The sequence below is a fragment of the Chamaea fasciata genome, unplaced genomic scaffold (genome assembly GCF_029207755.1).
Source record: "Chamaea fasciata isolate MVZ Bird 193981 ecotype frontalis unplaced genomic scaffold, bChaFas1.0.hap1 SCAF_5, whole genome shotgun sequence".
Classification (NCBI taxonomy): Eukaryota; Metazoa; Chordata; class Aves; order Passeriformes; family Sylviidae; genus Chamaea; species Chamaea fasciata.
The window spans coordinates 19,444,837-19,459,705 of NW_027094090.1; the positions used below are offsets into that span (position 1 = coordinate 19,444,837).

A 14,869-nucleotide genomic window follows, 5' to 3' on the forward strand; every position below is an offset into this window, starting at 1 on the left:
ATATCACAATGTGCCTCAAAGAACTATCTCCCCAGTCTGGGGTTTCTAATGGGAAACCTCATTAGCAGTTAAGGCTGCAGTTGAGGATATAGCATCTCACTTCTTTACCTAGAACCTAACAATAATTTGAGTAATAGTATTAATTCTGGTTACTTTTTCCGCAAAAAACAACTCCCGTTGTTTATCAGGCTCATTTCTCTGTTATCATTAATTGTATTTTTGCTATTCTGACTCCAGCCTTACAAGATATTTCTTGAAGAATATCTGATTTAAGATGTTTTCCTACCTTCAACATAGTATTGCTGACTCAGCTTGACTTCACAGTAATGTGGTACAGTTTTCATGGTCACATAGATGTGTTGTGCTACATTGACTTCAATGCAATTGAATTGTACCTGTACCTGTTTAAAACATTTATAAAATTGAGCTTACACACGACTTCCAGATACAGAAAAACCTTTGGTTAAGATATTTAGAAAAGGAATATTCTTTGTTCAGATATATTTACATTTAAAAGTAGCATTAAGAAGTCAATATGGTAGGTTTAGGATTGTAAAAAAAAAAAAAAAAAAAAAAGCAGATACAACTTAATAAAACGATTTCAAAGAGTATCAATATTTCTAATCCAGGATGTTGCTATCACCTTCACTTTAAGAAACCCAAGTATCTACAGGATATCAAATTATCCTAAAAGCAGAAAAACATCAAAAGCCCCAGTCTATAGGCATTTTACCAGCACAGACATTTGCAGAATGGAAAAAAAAACTTCAGTTTAAATTATTAATGGATACTTCTGAAAATTTATTAATTACCATAACAGTTTATGAGACAGAAAGTAATTTAAGAAATAAAAAATTGAGGTCCAATTATAGCAGGTCATTCCCTCACTGCTATCAGTTAACTATTAAATTCCATGTAGGTTTTCATGTTGGATACTCTCCTATTTGGTAAAAGGCATTTGGAGAGTAAAAGATGTCTTACGTCACCATTTTAGTCACTGAACTGAAACTAGGAAAAATTCATTAAATAAGTTTTTCTCATTCTTGCCTATAAACTTGCCTTACTCTAAAAGCCAGTGGTTGCTGACTGGTGGCTCTGCATTGCCCATAGGGATGGATGTTCCATCATCAAGTGACACCAAGTGCAAACTGCAATTGCAGTTTGGGAGAACTTTGTTCCACATGTGCAATCAGTGCACAAAGCACATGAAGCAACACATTGTGTATAGGATTAGGAACCATTATCCACCAGTAACTGCAAAAGTTCATGCCTTTCAAACAGTTGGTCAAGGGTGGCTCTTTTTTACCCCAGCTGCAAATTTTAATAACAAATACTTTCCCTTAACAAATACTGCCCCTTACAAGGGCTTAGGACAGATGAGCACAAGGGCTTAGGCACCTGCCTGTCTTCTAGAGTGTAAACTCCATTGACATGGTTTGACTGAAGTAATATACACTTAAAATCTCTGCAGCATTTTTCTTCCTAGACACTGGAGTCAGAAAAGCTTCCACACAATTTGGAGGGCACAAAAAGAAAGCTAGCAAGACTGATATGAAAATTAGTCTCTGCAGAGACAGGTTCCCTTGTCAAAAGGTAAGTGGAATAAGTACAAAAATGGTGGAAAATTGAATTTATATGTTGTAAAAGGGCATTTGTTGTGTAGTTTCATTTGGCTGTGCTGAAGCATATGTTTCATTGTAGCTTTCCACAAAAATAATAAGAAAATAAGAGAGATACAAAAGATACTTTTCCAAAGGCTTTTAAACATTTAAATTAAAAATTACTCCCCCACAAAAAGGAGTTTACCTTCTTTCCATTAAGCATCTTGCTTTTTTTCCTAGTGAATCTCACATTTGTGCACTGAGATTGCTGTGTGTCCAGTGAAAAAGAACATATTTCCAGCCCACGGACATTCTCTGAAATGAGTTAGGAACAGATTGCAAAAAACTAATTTAAGCATCTTTAAGAAAAAAAATGTAAATTAAAATACACCATATCATAAGCTTCCCTTCTAAGTGAAAGGCACATGTGTTTTATCTCTGCTAAAAAATGGACTATATATATATAACACGCATGGGAGTAGGAGCAAGAATTAAATACAGATTGCTACTAATGAAGTTTTAAATGCAAACTTTAAAAAATAAACCTATTAACTCTGAATGAACCAACTAGGAAATATCTAAATGGTAACATATGAAGCACATGAATGGCAAGGTGTTAGTAAAAATAGACTATGCACAGGAAGTTCATGTACTTTAATTTTATTTTAGTGCAGAATTGTAACTTCAGATGAATAAACTGTTTCTCCTTCTGTAGGAGCAGTCACTCAAGTCCAGATTATCAGAGCAGACAGAGTGTGTGCCTGCATGGATTTCAAAGCAAGAAAGAAAAGGGCAGCTGTGTGCTTGGGGCACTGGCAGAGGGCAAGTTACATGTGTTGTGTTGGGAGGCAGAATTCATTATCTCAGTTCTCATTCACTTGAGAAGAGTCATGACTTCATCCTGTTTTGTAGTAAAATGCTTTCACAAAAATATTTTTTCATAACATTACATGAAAACAGCTTGGTCCCAAATATTACAATATGGAACAAATTTTTGCTGAATGGCCATAAATAAAAAGTGAACAGAAGAGCTCACTAAAAAAGCTGATTCCTACCATCCAGACTCAGTGTTCCTTTAATGTTTAAATGAAGAGAGCATGGGCTTCCTTGGACACATTTCATCACCGTTGAGATCTTCATGCTTTTCAGTACCATAGATGATAAAGATGCAGGAGCATCATGGCAGAAGCTGTTAAAAATGCCACCTGCAAATGCAAACACAAGGACAGAGAAAACACATTGCACACAGGATGTCTGAGGGAGAGCAAGCACTACATGGAAAGTTGGAGCTCTCCTGAAATCAGTAAGAAAGTCACCACTGACCAGCAAAGCCAGTACTTTACCTAAGACTTTCCCATGGCCAACATAGCTAGTTGGCTTCACTAGCAATGTAGGGGGTTGGAATAAATTTCTAGGCTTAGGGAAATGCTAACCCACAAGAGGAAGCAATCACACTTCTAACAGCTAAGGTTAGCAGAACACACCTAGACTCATACTATTTTTAATTAATGAGATCTGCTAGATGGCTAAACTAATAGTTTATATAAACTTTTTTCAAAACCATTACCTGTATATTGTGAGCACTCTCATAATAGTACTTTAATTTTTGGACTTTCTGACGGTCTCCATTGCTGTTAAAATTTCACTTTCACACAAGAGGGCACCATTGCATTCCTAGTTATGGAAGAGTAGCTTACACCTACAGGCTTTCCTTCTGCTTTAGACCAGAACAAGAAGAGCAGAATAAATACTATCCAGGCCTTCTACAGGGCACAGAACACAGTAATCAGTAGGCACAGAAAACAGCTATTATGTCTTCTTCTTTTTCCTGTGTAAATTTAGTCATTCCAAAGCCTTAGAAAAGGGGTTTGCAGAGCTAAAACTGAAGGCTAGTATAAAAGGAAAAAATGGTCGTAAGGCCCCAAACCTCATCAGTTAGCATATTTTATCTCTTTCTACTTCTCAGTCTACCCTACACAGAAATCAGTTATTTATATATTTATGAATTTATATTGGCACAGTGGATTTAATCCCCAATGCATTCCTTGGGCTTCTCTACTTCACATCCACTGTTTGTAGTCCCAAAAACTATTAATTCAAGAAACTATCAGAACAAATAGCCAGGGAATTAGGTTTTGTCCCTTGGCTTTGGGGTATACAATGCAGCACAGCTCCTTTTAGTTGCAACTATATAACTACTATTTATTTGAAATATTTCTTAGCCTTCTCCCTTCCATATATAGCATGAAAGTTAAAAACCACCCAAGTAAAAAAATTATTTTATTGACCATTGTCCTTCCTTCCCCTGGTGAGAGGCTAGAAGGAAAAAAAAATGATTCACATAATTCAGCTGTTCAAAATGCTCCAAGAAGGAGTTCAACAAGTACGTCAAAGAGTATGGAAGTATGAAACAGCAGTGCCACAATACTGTGCTTGCCATAAAATTCAGGATAGCACTCTTAATGGAATCATCAGGAAAGGGTGTGTCCCCCAGTGTCAAGCCAAGAACTGTTGTCAAATGTGGATGCTCATTGACTCACATGGAAGACGCATCCATAGTTCTCAGAGGAAAGGTAGGGTGTGGAGAAGGAAGAAAGACAAAGCTTATCTTATTTATCCTTCCAACCCTTCCAGTGAAGAAAAGTGCTCTAAATTCAAAGACTGAAAGTGTATTGACCTGAACAGGACTTCTTCCTCTCTTATGACATCCCCATTTTCCCAGTGTCCAGTTGCAGCTGAAGCCTATTACCAAAGATCAGATACTGATACTGCAGGATGTGAAGACAGGCTGACATAAATGTGGCACTTTGGCTTAAATCTGTTAGGCCTTAAGTGCCCTCACACCCAGTATCAGGAGAAAGAAGTCCTGCATGGTACATTTCACATACATACAGTCAGAAGAGACAAACACTTCACATCCCAATCTCCACTCCATTAACCTGGTTTTGTGTCAATGAGCATATTTTGGAGGCAACAGGATATGCTGATATGAATCAAGTGGAAAAGCATGGGAAAACAAGGACACTTTACCTCAACTTGCAGTAGTCAACTCTGAATTATCCAAAGAAATACTGGCAACTAGAGAAGACAATTTATGCAAACCAATGAAAGAACACAGATCTCTCAAAACATACACATAAGGCTTTAAGAGTAGTTGGAGTATGTTGACTTTTGAAGAATTTATAAACATTTCCAAAGAGATGAGACAGCCCTCAGAACTACAGTGGAAGCAGCTGGATATGAAAACTGTATTTCATGTTCCAAGAATGGGTGGTGTAATAACCCTGAAGGTATCTCAGGATGGAAAGTTATTGTACAACACTCAATTAATCCTCCCACAAGTAACTGGCAGTTTATCATATTGCAGAACTACTTGATAACTATTACTAATGTGGTAAGTGGTGATTAGTTTGAGCTCTGTCTCTTTGCTCAAAAGGATATTTTCCTGACTGCATCATGAGATGCAGTTGTGGATACCCAGTGGTATCTGGGACTAACTGTTTCTGCTTAAGTTTTGGTTATTGCTGTAAATTTCTTGATCCAGGCTTATTTCCTCACCCATTCCCATGTCTGCATAGAAATTATTTAAGGGGAGGGAAATGTATGTAGACATATATATGTAGATAGATAGATAGATAGATAGATAGATAGATAGATAGATATTCAAAGTGGACAGTTCTTTACAAAACATTCTGTTTGGGTGTGTTGATTATATTATTCTACCATATTTTTGGGGGGGAAACTGTCATGACTTAGTTGAATTTTCTCCTTAGCTATTACCACCTGCAGTATGATATCATCAGATGTCACAGGGTTGGAACTATCTCATGAAAATTCTAAGTCAATCTGGGTGCATTACTGACACTGGATCAGCATCAGACAGATTCACAAACACTCTGCTGTCCAGTCAGCAGAGACACTGTTCTCCTTGACCATTTTCTACTTTCAAACTGAGAACAAACATGTAATGCACTGAGTAAAATGAAATTACACTTCCACTTTGGATTTTTTTCCATTAATTTTATGATAGATTTTGAGAATTGCAAAACATGCTGCAAAACTCATTAATAATAATTTAAATGGATCATATCATGCATGAGGACACTAGCATTGGATTACAGTAAATACATGACACAAGGACGACCTGACAGAAAATAATTTTCATTTTACAATTCATCACAGTGTGAGACTCATTTCTGACTAATTCTTCAGTAAACTCCTACTTTATCATCTTTTAATCCCCCCTTAAGATATTTTCTTCTGGAACACACCCCATTTTCCTTTTCACGCAAGTAGTTTTATCTATATCCCAGAAGACATAAAGATACATCTTGCTACACAAACCATCTGTTGAGTAAATCTTACCTAAATTTTGTGTTTATGAATAATAGCTGTAATTAGCCCTACATGAGAGAGGGATTGTTGCTTTAATAAAAGATTCTTTAATTATGGGCACATATAAGCCCAGGCATAAAGAAACCAAGGGTTATTATTGAGCATGTAGACATTTCCTTGTACTTTTGCCATCAGCTCAACCTCAGCAGGTAATTTTTTTTAATCTGATGATACAGCAATCAACCTAGAAGTGTCACGACAGCAAATCATACCTTATGTACAGTTGGATAATAGAAGCCAGAGCTGAGCAATGAATAAGCAATAGAAATGAATAGATGGATAATTTGAAGCCTCAGGTAAGAAGATGAAATTGGAGAAGAGCATGGGGAAAAAAAAAAAAAAAAGCAGAGAAAACCTATTAATAACAAGACTGGGACAACACCCAATAGAAAATCCTAACTGGTTTTTTATCTGATATGTCTTCCCTACAAGTATTGTAAGAATCTGAACTACTTAAGAATACTGACAGTGCTAAATCTGCGAGCATCTCTAAAGCCTACTAGAATTGCTTCACTGGCACATCATTCCATGAGGATAAATTACAGCAGTATTTCAAACCTATTTGCATATGATTTACCACAGTATCTGCTGCATCTGTTCACTGGGATGATTCAACAAAATTCATCAACAAAGTAGATATGCTCTCCTACAACAACCACATGGTGCACTTCAGTTAATAAGCACCAAAATTCACTACTTGACAGTACTTACAGCAATTATGAAATTGATTAAATTTTAGACTGACAGCCTCTTTTTCACAATAGATTGCAATGCACAGTAAATTAAAAGGGTTTCATGGTTGCCCGTTCAGAAAACATTTCAGACTTTCAGGGATATTGAAAAACATGGTCATATACTGTGTCAAATACATTTTCTGAAAATGTAATTTTTTAAAATCATTTATACTTTGATATCAATGTATGGATATATTACAATGAATTTCAAATACTAGTTCTTATGTACTACCTAAGAGTCTAGAAGAGCAGGAGGGAGAAGGCAGAGTCAAACCCACAATGCCAAATACTACTGAGGCAGTGGTTGCAAATTTTAGGAAATATCTTTTTGTTGCAGCTAAAAGAAATGACTACTGCAAAGCTCCTCTACTATAGACTTAATGTCTTTTAAGGTAATTTTACCTAAAATAACAAATAATTTTTGAAAATAATATAGAAAAGGAAGTATGCAAAGGAGCATACACCCACTGTTGCACAAGTGAATTAGGATGAAGACAAAAAATGCTTTTTCATCACCCCTCTAAGGCTGAGTCATCCTACATATTACTTGTGTTAAAGACAGCTGATAAGTTTTTTTCAGACAGCACTGAAAAACCTACCACCAGCTTCATGTATATCATCTTCAAAGATGGATCTTTAGTTTACAAACCCTTCAGTGTCCTTTCAGTTAAGAGTGAAACATCTAGCTTATCTGACGTTTATCATCTGCATCAGGGGTTGGACCAGATGACTCCCAGGGGTCCCTACTGACCTCATCCAGGCTGTGTCTGTGATCTGAGCAATTCTGGCAGTCAACAGAGAGTGACAGCCCCTCTTGCCTCTCTCCCAGCATATAAATCCCCTTGTCATAAAACGGATGGAATGAATCACCACCATATGATACCTGTGAGTCTCCACTATCCAGATCTGCATTTGTGTAATACCCAGCACAGATTTTAACTCACAACCAACAGAATTATGGGTGTTCCTCCCTTTGAGAACAGGTTGAAAGGCTTGATTTTTCTCAGCCTGTACTGCTCAAGGACGTAAAGGCATGTTTCAGCCAGCTGAGAGAGGGTCAACACCCCTGTTTCTTTGTCTACCTTCCACATAGTTTGTGTAACTATCAGCTCGGCTGCCTAATCATAACGAGATTCATTCACAATCCTTGAACCAGCCACCAAAGCTTCACTCTGCTGACCAGCAGAAGATGAGAGATTTTTTCTGGTGAGACTTTTAACTGCATCCCTTCCATACACACATTCTTTCTCTCCATCTCAACACAATCCCATAAATGCCATGCATCCCAAGTAAGGACTTGTGCCAGCTGACATTCAGTTCATGCCCCATGCCACAGCATCAGCATCTCACATGCTTGAGCTCAGCATCACATCTTCTCCCTGTCTATGTACTCCCAGCCACGTGGATTCAGACAAGGCACTGTGAAGACCAGCAGTGCTCAGAGCTGAGCCTCCAGCTAGGACAGTCCTCTCAGGGGGGACTGTGACTGCCATCTCAGTGGGGAGGGACTGTGACTGTCCTCTGAGTGGGGCCTGTGACTGTCCTCTGAGTGGGCACTGTGACTGTCCTCTCAGGCAAGACTGTGACTGTTCTCTCAGAGGGGACAGTTTGCGAGGCAGCTGCCTCATCCTTCCCTGCATAGAATGTGTGCACCAGAGGAGTGACTGATGGAGGCTGCAGAGTTCAGGTAATTCAAGCCCCTGTATTATTACTATAGGTAATATTAGTAATGAGTAGAAGCAATAAAAACAGGTTAAATGACTTTCACTTCACTCTTTCCTTCGCTATGGTAAGGAAAATTATAAAGCAATTGTCATCATTAACCTAATATTTATCAAAACCTACCAATTTCCAATGTTTTTTACAAAAGAACTGGTGGCAAATACCCTGTCATGACAGTGATTGGATGTCACTAGCATAGTGGATTTAATATCTTTAACAAATTATCTTTAAAAACAAACACAGTAAAAATGTGAACGATGTATACTTACCAGAAGGTTTGCTTTGACAGTGAAGCCCCTGCAAACAGAAGCAAAATATTTTAAGAGCTGAAGTAATAATAAAAACAAATATTGCTCAATCATTGTACACAAGTAAACGTATCTTAAACAGGTAAACATATTCATAGTCCACAACAGAAATAATTTTCAAGGTTAAAAAAAAGAGATTTTTCCAACAAAGTGAAAAGCACATCAGTGCTGCATATGACATCCTGATACATATGGGGACACCAGATCAGCATTATCCTCATTTTCATGTATTTCTACTGAGGTGTGTAATTGTTCTAACAAATATATAAGAGTTCCATCAAATAAAGACATAATTTTATCAGGTACTGCCATTCCTACTGACCAAGAGTTTATGCATAACTTCATTAAACCCTGCAATGGATTTGTTCACACCAGGGCAAAGAAACCAAATGGTTTTATAATGGAAGATATCTAGAACATTACTGAATATTACATGAGTTTTAGAAGATCCCACTGGAAAGGAAGCATTATGGCAATTGCAAATGAAGTCTAGAAATAAGACTTTTTATTTCTGACATCTGGCTTAGAAGACTCAAAATTAAATTACTGAGCCACAGTACTTATTGTGTTCAAGAGTAAGAGGAAAAGTGAACCTGGAATTGAGATTTTAACAAGCTTCCAGCTATCTTGCAGACAGACTACATCCATTTTTCCAGTAAAATAACCATTTAACCACACACTGAAACTGTGTAGAGTACAGAAATAACAAATCTTACTTTGACTGCTATGCATGACATTCTGAAGAAAGGCTATTCCTTAGCCAGCAAATACTGTTTACTGCTGTTCTGGCATTCAAGTTTCTGGCATAGCCCTTATACCAGGATTCTTTTGCATACAAAATATATGTTCCCATTTTCTTTCCTTTAAAAGCAGTGTCCTGTTGACAAGAGATACTTTTATCACACCCACAAAAGTAGCAGGCACCACCTTGTTTCCTCTGCTCTCAAATGGGATGGCAGCTCTCAGTCCTTTTAAAACATTTTAGGATCTTGTCAACAAGTCAACAAATCTGTGAGTTTTAGAGCCAGCAAAAGACTTCTGGTGGACATTTAGGAGTTCTTGAATTGAAACACAGAGGCCACAGCCTGGGCAAGCACTAGCACATCATAAAATAACTATTGCTTGGTTTATCAGGAGGCTTTCATCCACAGGGAATCCTGTGCTCCTCAGAAACCAAGCTGTAGAGCAAAACCGTATTATTGCTATAGGTGAGAAATGGCAGCATGTTCACTACCCTGTAGCAGCTGCCTGGGGTACCTGAAAAGTCCTGTCCTTCATGACAGCTTTTCATTTGAACTAAATAAGCTCCTTCTTAAAGGAGGACTCTAGAAAACCAGTGACCACTATCCAACCTGTATCAGTTCCCATTCTTCTGTTTTTTTGGCAATTCTATTTTATAACAATCACTTTTGGACATAAGTTGTCATCTTTTACTATTGGCAATTTGATACTATGACTCAAAAAAAGTGCAAGGGAAGAAAAGGTGGTATTTTAAACCACAGTTTATAATAAGACAGATGTGCTCATATACCATCATAGACTGAAGATTAGAAAAATTATTTGTGACATTTTTAAAGATATTGTTTTGGCTGCTTCTACAACATTATACATTGACACGCAAATTAAGGCCTGTTGCAACCAGACAAGGGGCAATGGTTTTAAATTAAAAGAGAATAGATTTAGATCAGATGTAAGAAATGTTTTACAGTGAAGGTGTGTCATTACATATTAGGAACGGCATTAATAACGACACAAGACTCTCTTCGCTCTCTGAAGGCAAAAAGAGCAATCTTTATTTTTCACCATCCTTTTTTATAGACAGTTCCAAAGAATGAGACAGGATTGGCTAGTCAGAAAAAAACACCTCTCGACCGTTTTTTACAAGTAAACAACAAGTTAGAAAAAACACCACCTGCTAACAGTTTTTCACCTTCCAAGGATTGGTTTTGATTCCTCCTTACAATTTCTCAGGCCAGTGTGAGAAAGTAAGCATTCCCACTGCCTCTTCTGCCTGATCTCTTGCTTTCAGTATCCACAAGGGTGGTGGAAACATTCAAGGCCAGGTTGGATGGGGCTCTGAGCACCCTGATCCAGTTGGAACTATCCCTGCTCACTGCAGGGGACTAGATGACCTTTAAAGTTCCGTTCCAGCCCAAACCATTTTATGATTCTGTAAAGTATACCAAACTTCTTTACATAACTATCCTAAAACTGGGATACTTCTATTTCAATGGTTTTATAATTTCCTGAAATCCCCATGAAAAACTGAAAACGGTAACTGATAAGACCTAATTTCTGCTGTCTCATAGAAATACTTGCTATTTATAAATTATTTCTATCCCCTTCCCCACAAAATAAGCTTCATTGATAGTAGGTTGGTGATGCTCCCACTGCACATTCATCAATAAAAAGAAGACTATAGTTTTCTGAATTATTCAGTATGACACGAAGTCAATAGAAGTGGAACATGCCAGCTCATATAAAATTACTGGACTTTTAACCACTGTTTCAAAGTCCTAATTTTGAACTATTTCTTATTAAATTCTGCAGAAGTGTGCTGCAAGAAAACTTGAATTGAGTCACTTTACTTGAGGTTTTCTATGGCCCTAGGAAGAGAAATAGCCAAATATACAAAATGACTGCAAAAAATCAGGTGAGTGAGTTAGGGAACTCACTTCTTTGTTGAGAAAACCTATCTGCTGGATCAACTTCTCAGTTATTACTTACTGGAAGAAATTAATCTCTCATGAGGATGATCATTCATCAAATTACTTCCATATTTTTAACTTCTCATTTTGCAGCCAGACTGTTGAAAATATTTTGGTTAGGTGGCTTGACAGAGTTCCCAATTTCCAGTCAAAATTTCTTAGAACAGCATCTTTTACTTCTCTAACCATTCTTTCTGGTTAGAACCTTAGTGCAAAAAATACATTAAAAAAAATCAAGATCACACTGAATTAAACAACAAAAAAATCTCACAGAAATCAGATTATTCAGCCTTTTTATTGGAGGTCATCCCCCGGTTATGCCACCAGAAAAATGAAAACTGAACGTAAAATAATTAAATTACATATATTGCTGGGGGAAAATTAAAAGACCCACTTCTCTGGGCTGTGGCATGATAAGGAAATCCTCTTATACCTTTTAGTGTCTCCTAATTAATTATTGGTTTTCACTATTGCATAGAGGAATCCTATCATCTGAACTCTTACATTTATTTTCTTGTCTTTTCCACAGGAAAGAAAGAAATATCCTTTCGTGACTTTTGTTCTAGTAAGGAGATGTTTTGTCATTCTTTGGCACTTGGTTGTGTTCTGGGTGAGGAGTTGTTGGGAACATTTACATAAATAATCAAATATTTGTAAAGACACTTGCCAGTTACAACAACATTTGGTCACAGCCTGATTTCTTATTTTTTTAAGAAGTGTTTCTTTTTATTGTACAATACCAAGTGGGTGGGAGTGGTATTTTCTTTTACAATCATTTTGCAAAACACTCCAAAAAGACCATTTGTCTGAAAGAATAACTCAAATGAATTAACCAAGTTCCTCTCCCACTTTTTATGTCTTTTTTTTTTTTCAGGAATTTTCAGTGATGAGTGCAATAGAAAAACATAACACACTAAAACCCGAATGGAAATTTTCTTCCCCTTTCACAAATGCCAAGGGCATCTTTTATGCAAAAATAAGATCCTGAACATGATGGTACATTTTACTCCTATACAGGGAGAATCTTTGATTCATATCTTCTTTGGCAAAGAGCCTAAGCAAAATATACTTACACAATGCACAAACAGTTAGGGATTTTCCTATTTCTCCGGGGTTTTCCCCATTTGTGGTATTACCCAACTGTAGCTAGAGGTTATCTGAACAGACACCACCAGCATGCAGCATTCTGAATAGAAGATGTGGTGCCAACTTTTAAGCTAGCACAGCAATCTAAGACAATTGCAATATCCCATTGTTCTAACAACTGTAGAGAAGAGAGCGAGATCAGCAGAGGAAGACTTGGATTAGGGGACACAGAGATTGTTTTCATGAATTAAAATTGCCAAGAAAAAGAATCCAAGATCAAATCGGCTTCCCATTTCCTCTCATATCTTCAGGCACTAAATCAAGTGCAGAATTGTGGAAATTTTTCCCTGGATGTTCTGTCATGCTGGAAAGAGTCTGAGGAAAATTTGGGTTCACAGTCTACCTCTTAGTTCTGTTGTATCTCGTTTATAGAAGGTGGCAACTCTTCCACAACTCTGTAAGGAATAGTAAAAAGCCTGAAACGCGTTAAAATGTATTCTTTAGTTGGGACCAGGTTGTCAGACATTTAACATTTATTCATTAAGATACCTACATTAGTCAGTGAGTGCAGAATGAAGAATTCCCCCCCCCCCCCTTTTCAGTGATGCTCACTGGCAAAGCTATTAGCTACATTTCTATTTTAGGTTCAGTTGTCAGAGAAGGCAGGGAGAAAGGAACATGACAATATTCTGATGTTTCCCTCTATTCCAACAATTTCTATTCTTTAACCACCATTAAAAGCAAGCATGGGATTCTGTGTGCTTTTACAACACAGGGAAAGGGTGGGTTTGCAATAATTGGTGTTCAAATTGTAGCCAAAAGGCCAATAAAGATGATTAATCTGAATATGTTCTTTTTTGATTTCCAATAGAGAGGAGATGCTCTGCAAAATTCCATCTTATTCTGCACACAAATAGAAAGGATGTCCCAGATCACTGGGTATAGTCCCCTAATAACCACAGGTACCATATAATCTAGTCCCTTTCAAAAACTGATAAAGCATCATTCTAAAATCAGTCAGGCTTTGTGTACTGCTGTGAGAGCCAAGGTTTTTTCAGAAGACCTGTTGTCTACCAGCACCAAACCTTTTAATTTCTTACACAAGAACAATAATGGTTAGCTTCTACTGACTTCTGATTGTGCTCATTATCTTTTCACTTAAATAGATGCTTTCCAACCTGGAATTTACTTTTCATTTATCTGCAACCAGTATTATTCCTTTTCTCAGCTTCTTTGTGAGACTGTAAAAGCCAAGCTCTTTTACTCCTCTCTAATAAACTAGATGTTCCTTCTTACCATCACTCTTCTCAGCAGCTTCTTCTACTTTAATGTATCTGTCCAAATAGAGTGACCACAATCATTAATAGCTCTGAAAATGCTGGGGTTCATTTTGAACCTTGTAAAGTCATATTAATTTTTGTCTCACTTGGGAACACCACAACCAGGCCATATCATCCACCACACAGGGGGAACTACTTACCACTGTCTGTGTAAACAATCCAACAGCAGCCTTTCTTTCTTCAGCTGTTCACCCCTTCAGCTCACAGAGAGAGGAACCCCCAGATGCTGCTCCATTAGAGGTGAAACAAGAGGTCCATCATGGTCTCTAACAGAAAACCTGGCATGCCAGTGTGATCTCAATCACCTCCATAAAGAAAAGTTCCTTGAGCAGTGGAAAGCCCCAGTCAAAGTTATATGCATCTCCACCATTTAAGAACTTTGGATGGAAGCAGAGAGGTTTCAGAGCCCTCTCTGTATCAAAAGCTCCACAGACCCTCAAATCCAAAAGCTCCAACAAATCCCTGTAATTCCTTTCACAGAGACATTCAGCCCCAGAAACTGTCTAGGGATTACTTAATGGAGGGAAACAACTGAGTATGTTTTAGCTTGTTCCAGAGCTATTTTCATAGGTAAAGGCCATAATGCCTTTGCAATTTACACATCATTGATGCTGGTGGGGACTGGAACATCACAGAACTTTTCTCATCATGTTCTTAGAAAGCTCACTGCTGTATTTATCTCACCAAATGTAAGGGAACAGAATTCTTTACAGTAAAAGAAAGCTCAGTGATAACACAATGTCCCACTGAAAGAAGATTTAATTATATCATGGTCAAGTATTTATATAAAAAAGCTTGTTACTGGAAGTGGGTGAAAAGCAAAAATAATAGACCTCCAAAACACACTTGGCAAGTGAATAAAATTGTGGTTATATTAACCAAGAACCAGAGAAATTGCAATGATTAACATACTTAATATGAAAATCTAGAACTGTTGAAATTTCCTAGTTAGTACTGCTGATACAGTGCCCTCAA

General features: G+C 37.3%; 1 protein-coding gene across 1 annotated transcript in view; it reads right to left on the reverse strand.

Moving 5' to 3' along the window:
* Positions 1-14,869, reverse strand: part of IL17REL (interleukin 17 receptor E like) — a 43,796-nt gene that overhangs the window by 16,169 nt on the left and 12,758 nt on the right. The window contains exons 2-5 of the mRNA XM_066184543.1: positions 8,722-8,749; positions 2,657-2,806; positions 1,807-1,916; positions 287-401 (exon numbers count right to left, since the gene is read on the reverse strand). Of these exons, the coding sequence (XP_066040640.1) occupies positions 287-401; positions 1,807-1,916; positions 2,657-2,806; positions 8,722-8,749 (403 nt within the window). The remainder of the gene's footprint in view (positions 1-286; positions 402-1,806; positions 1,917-2,656; positions 2,807-8,721; positions 8,750-14,869) is intronic.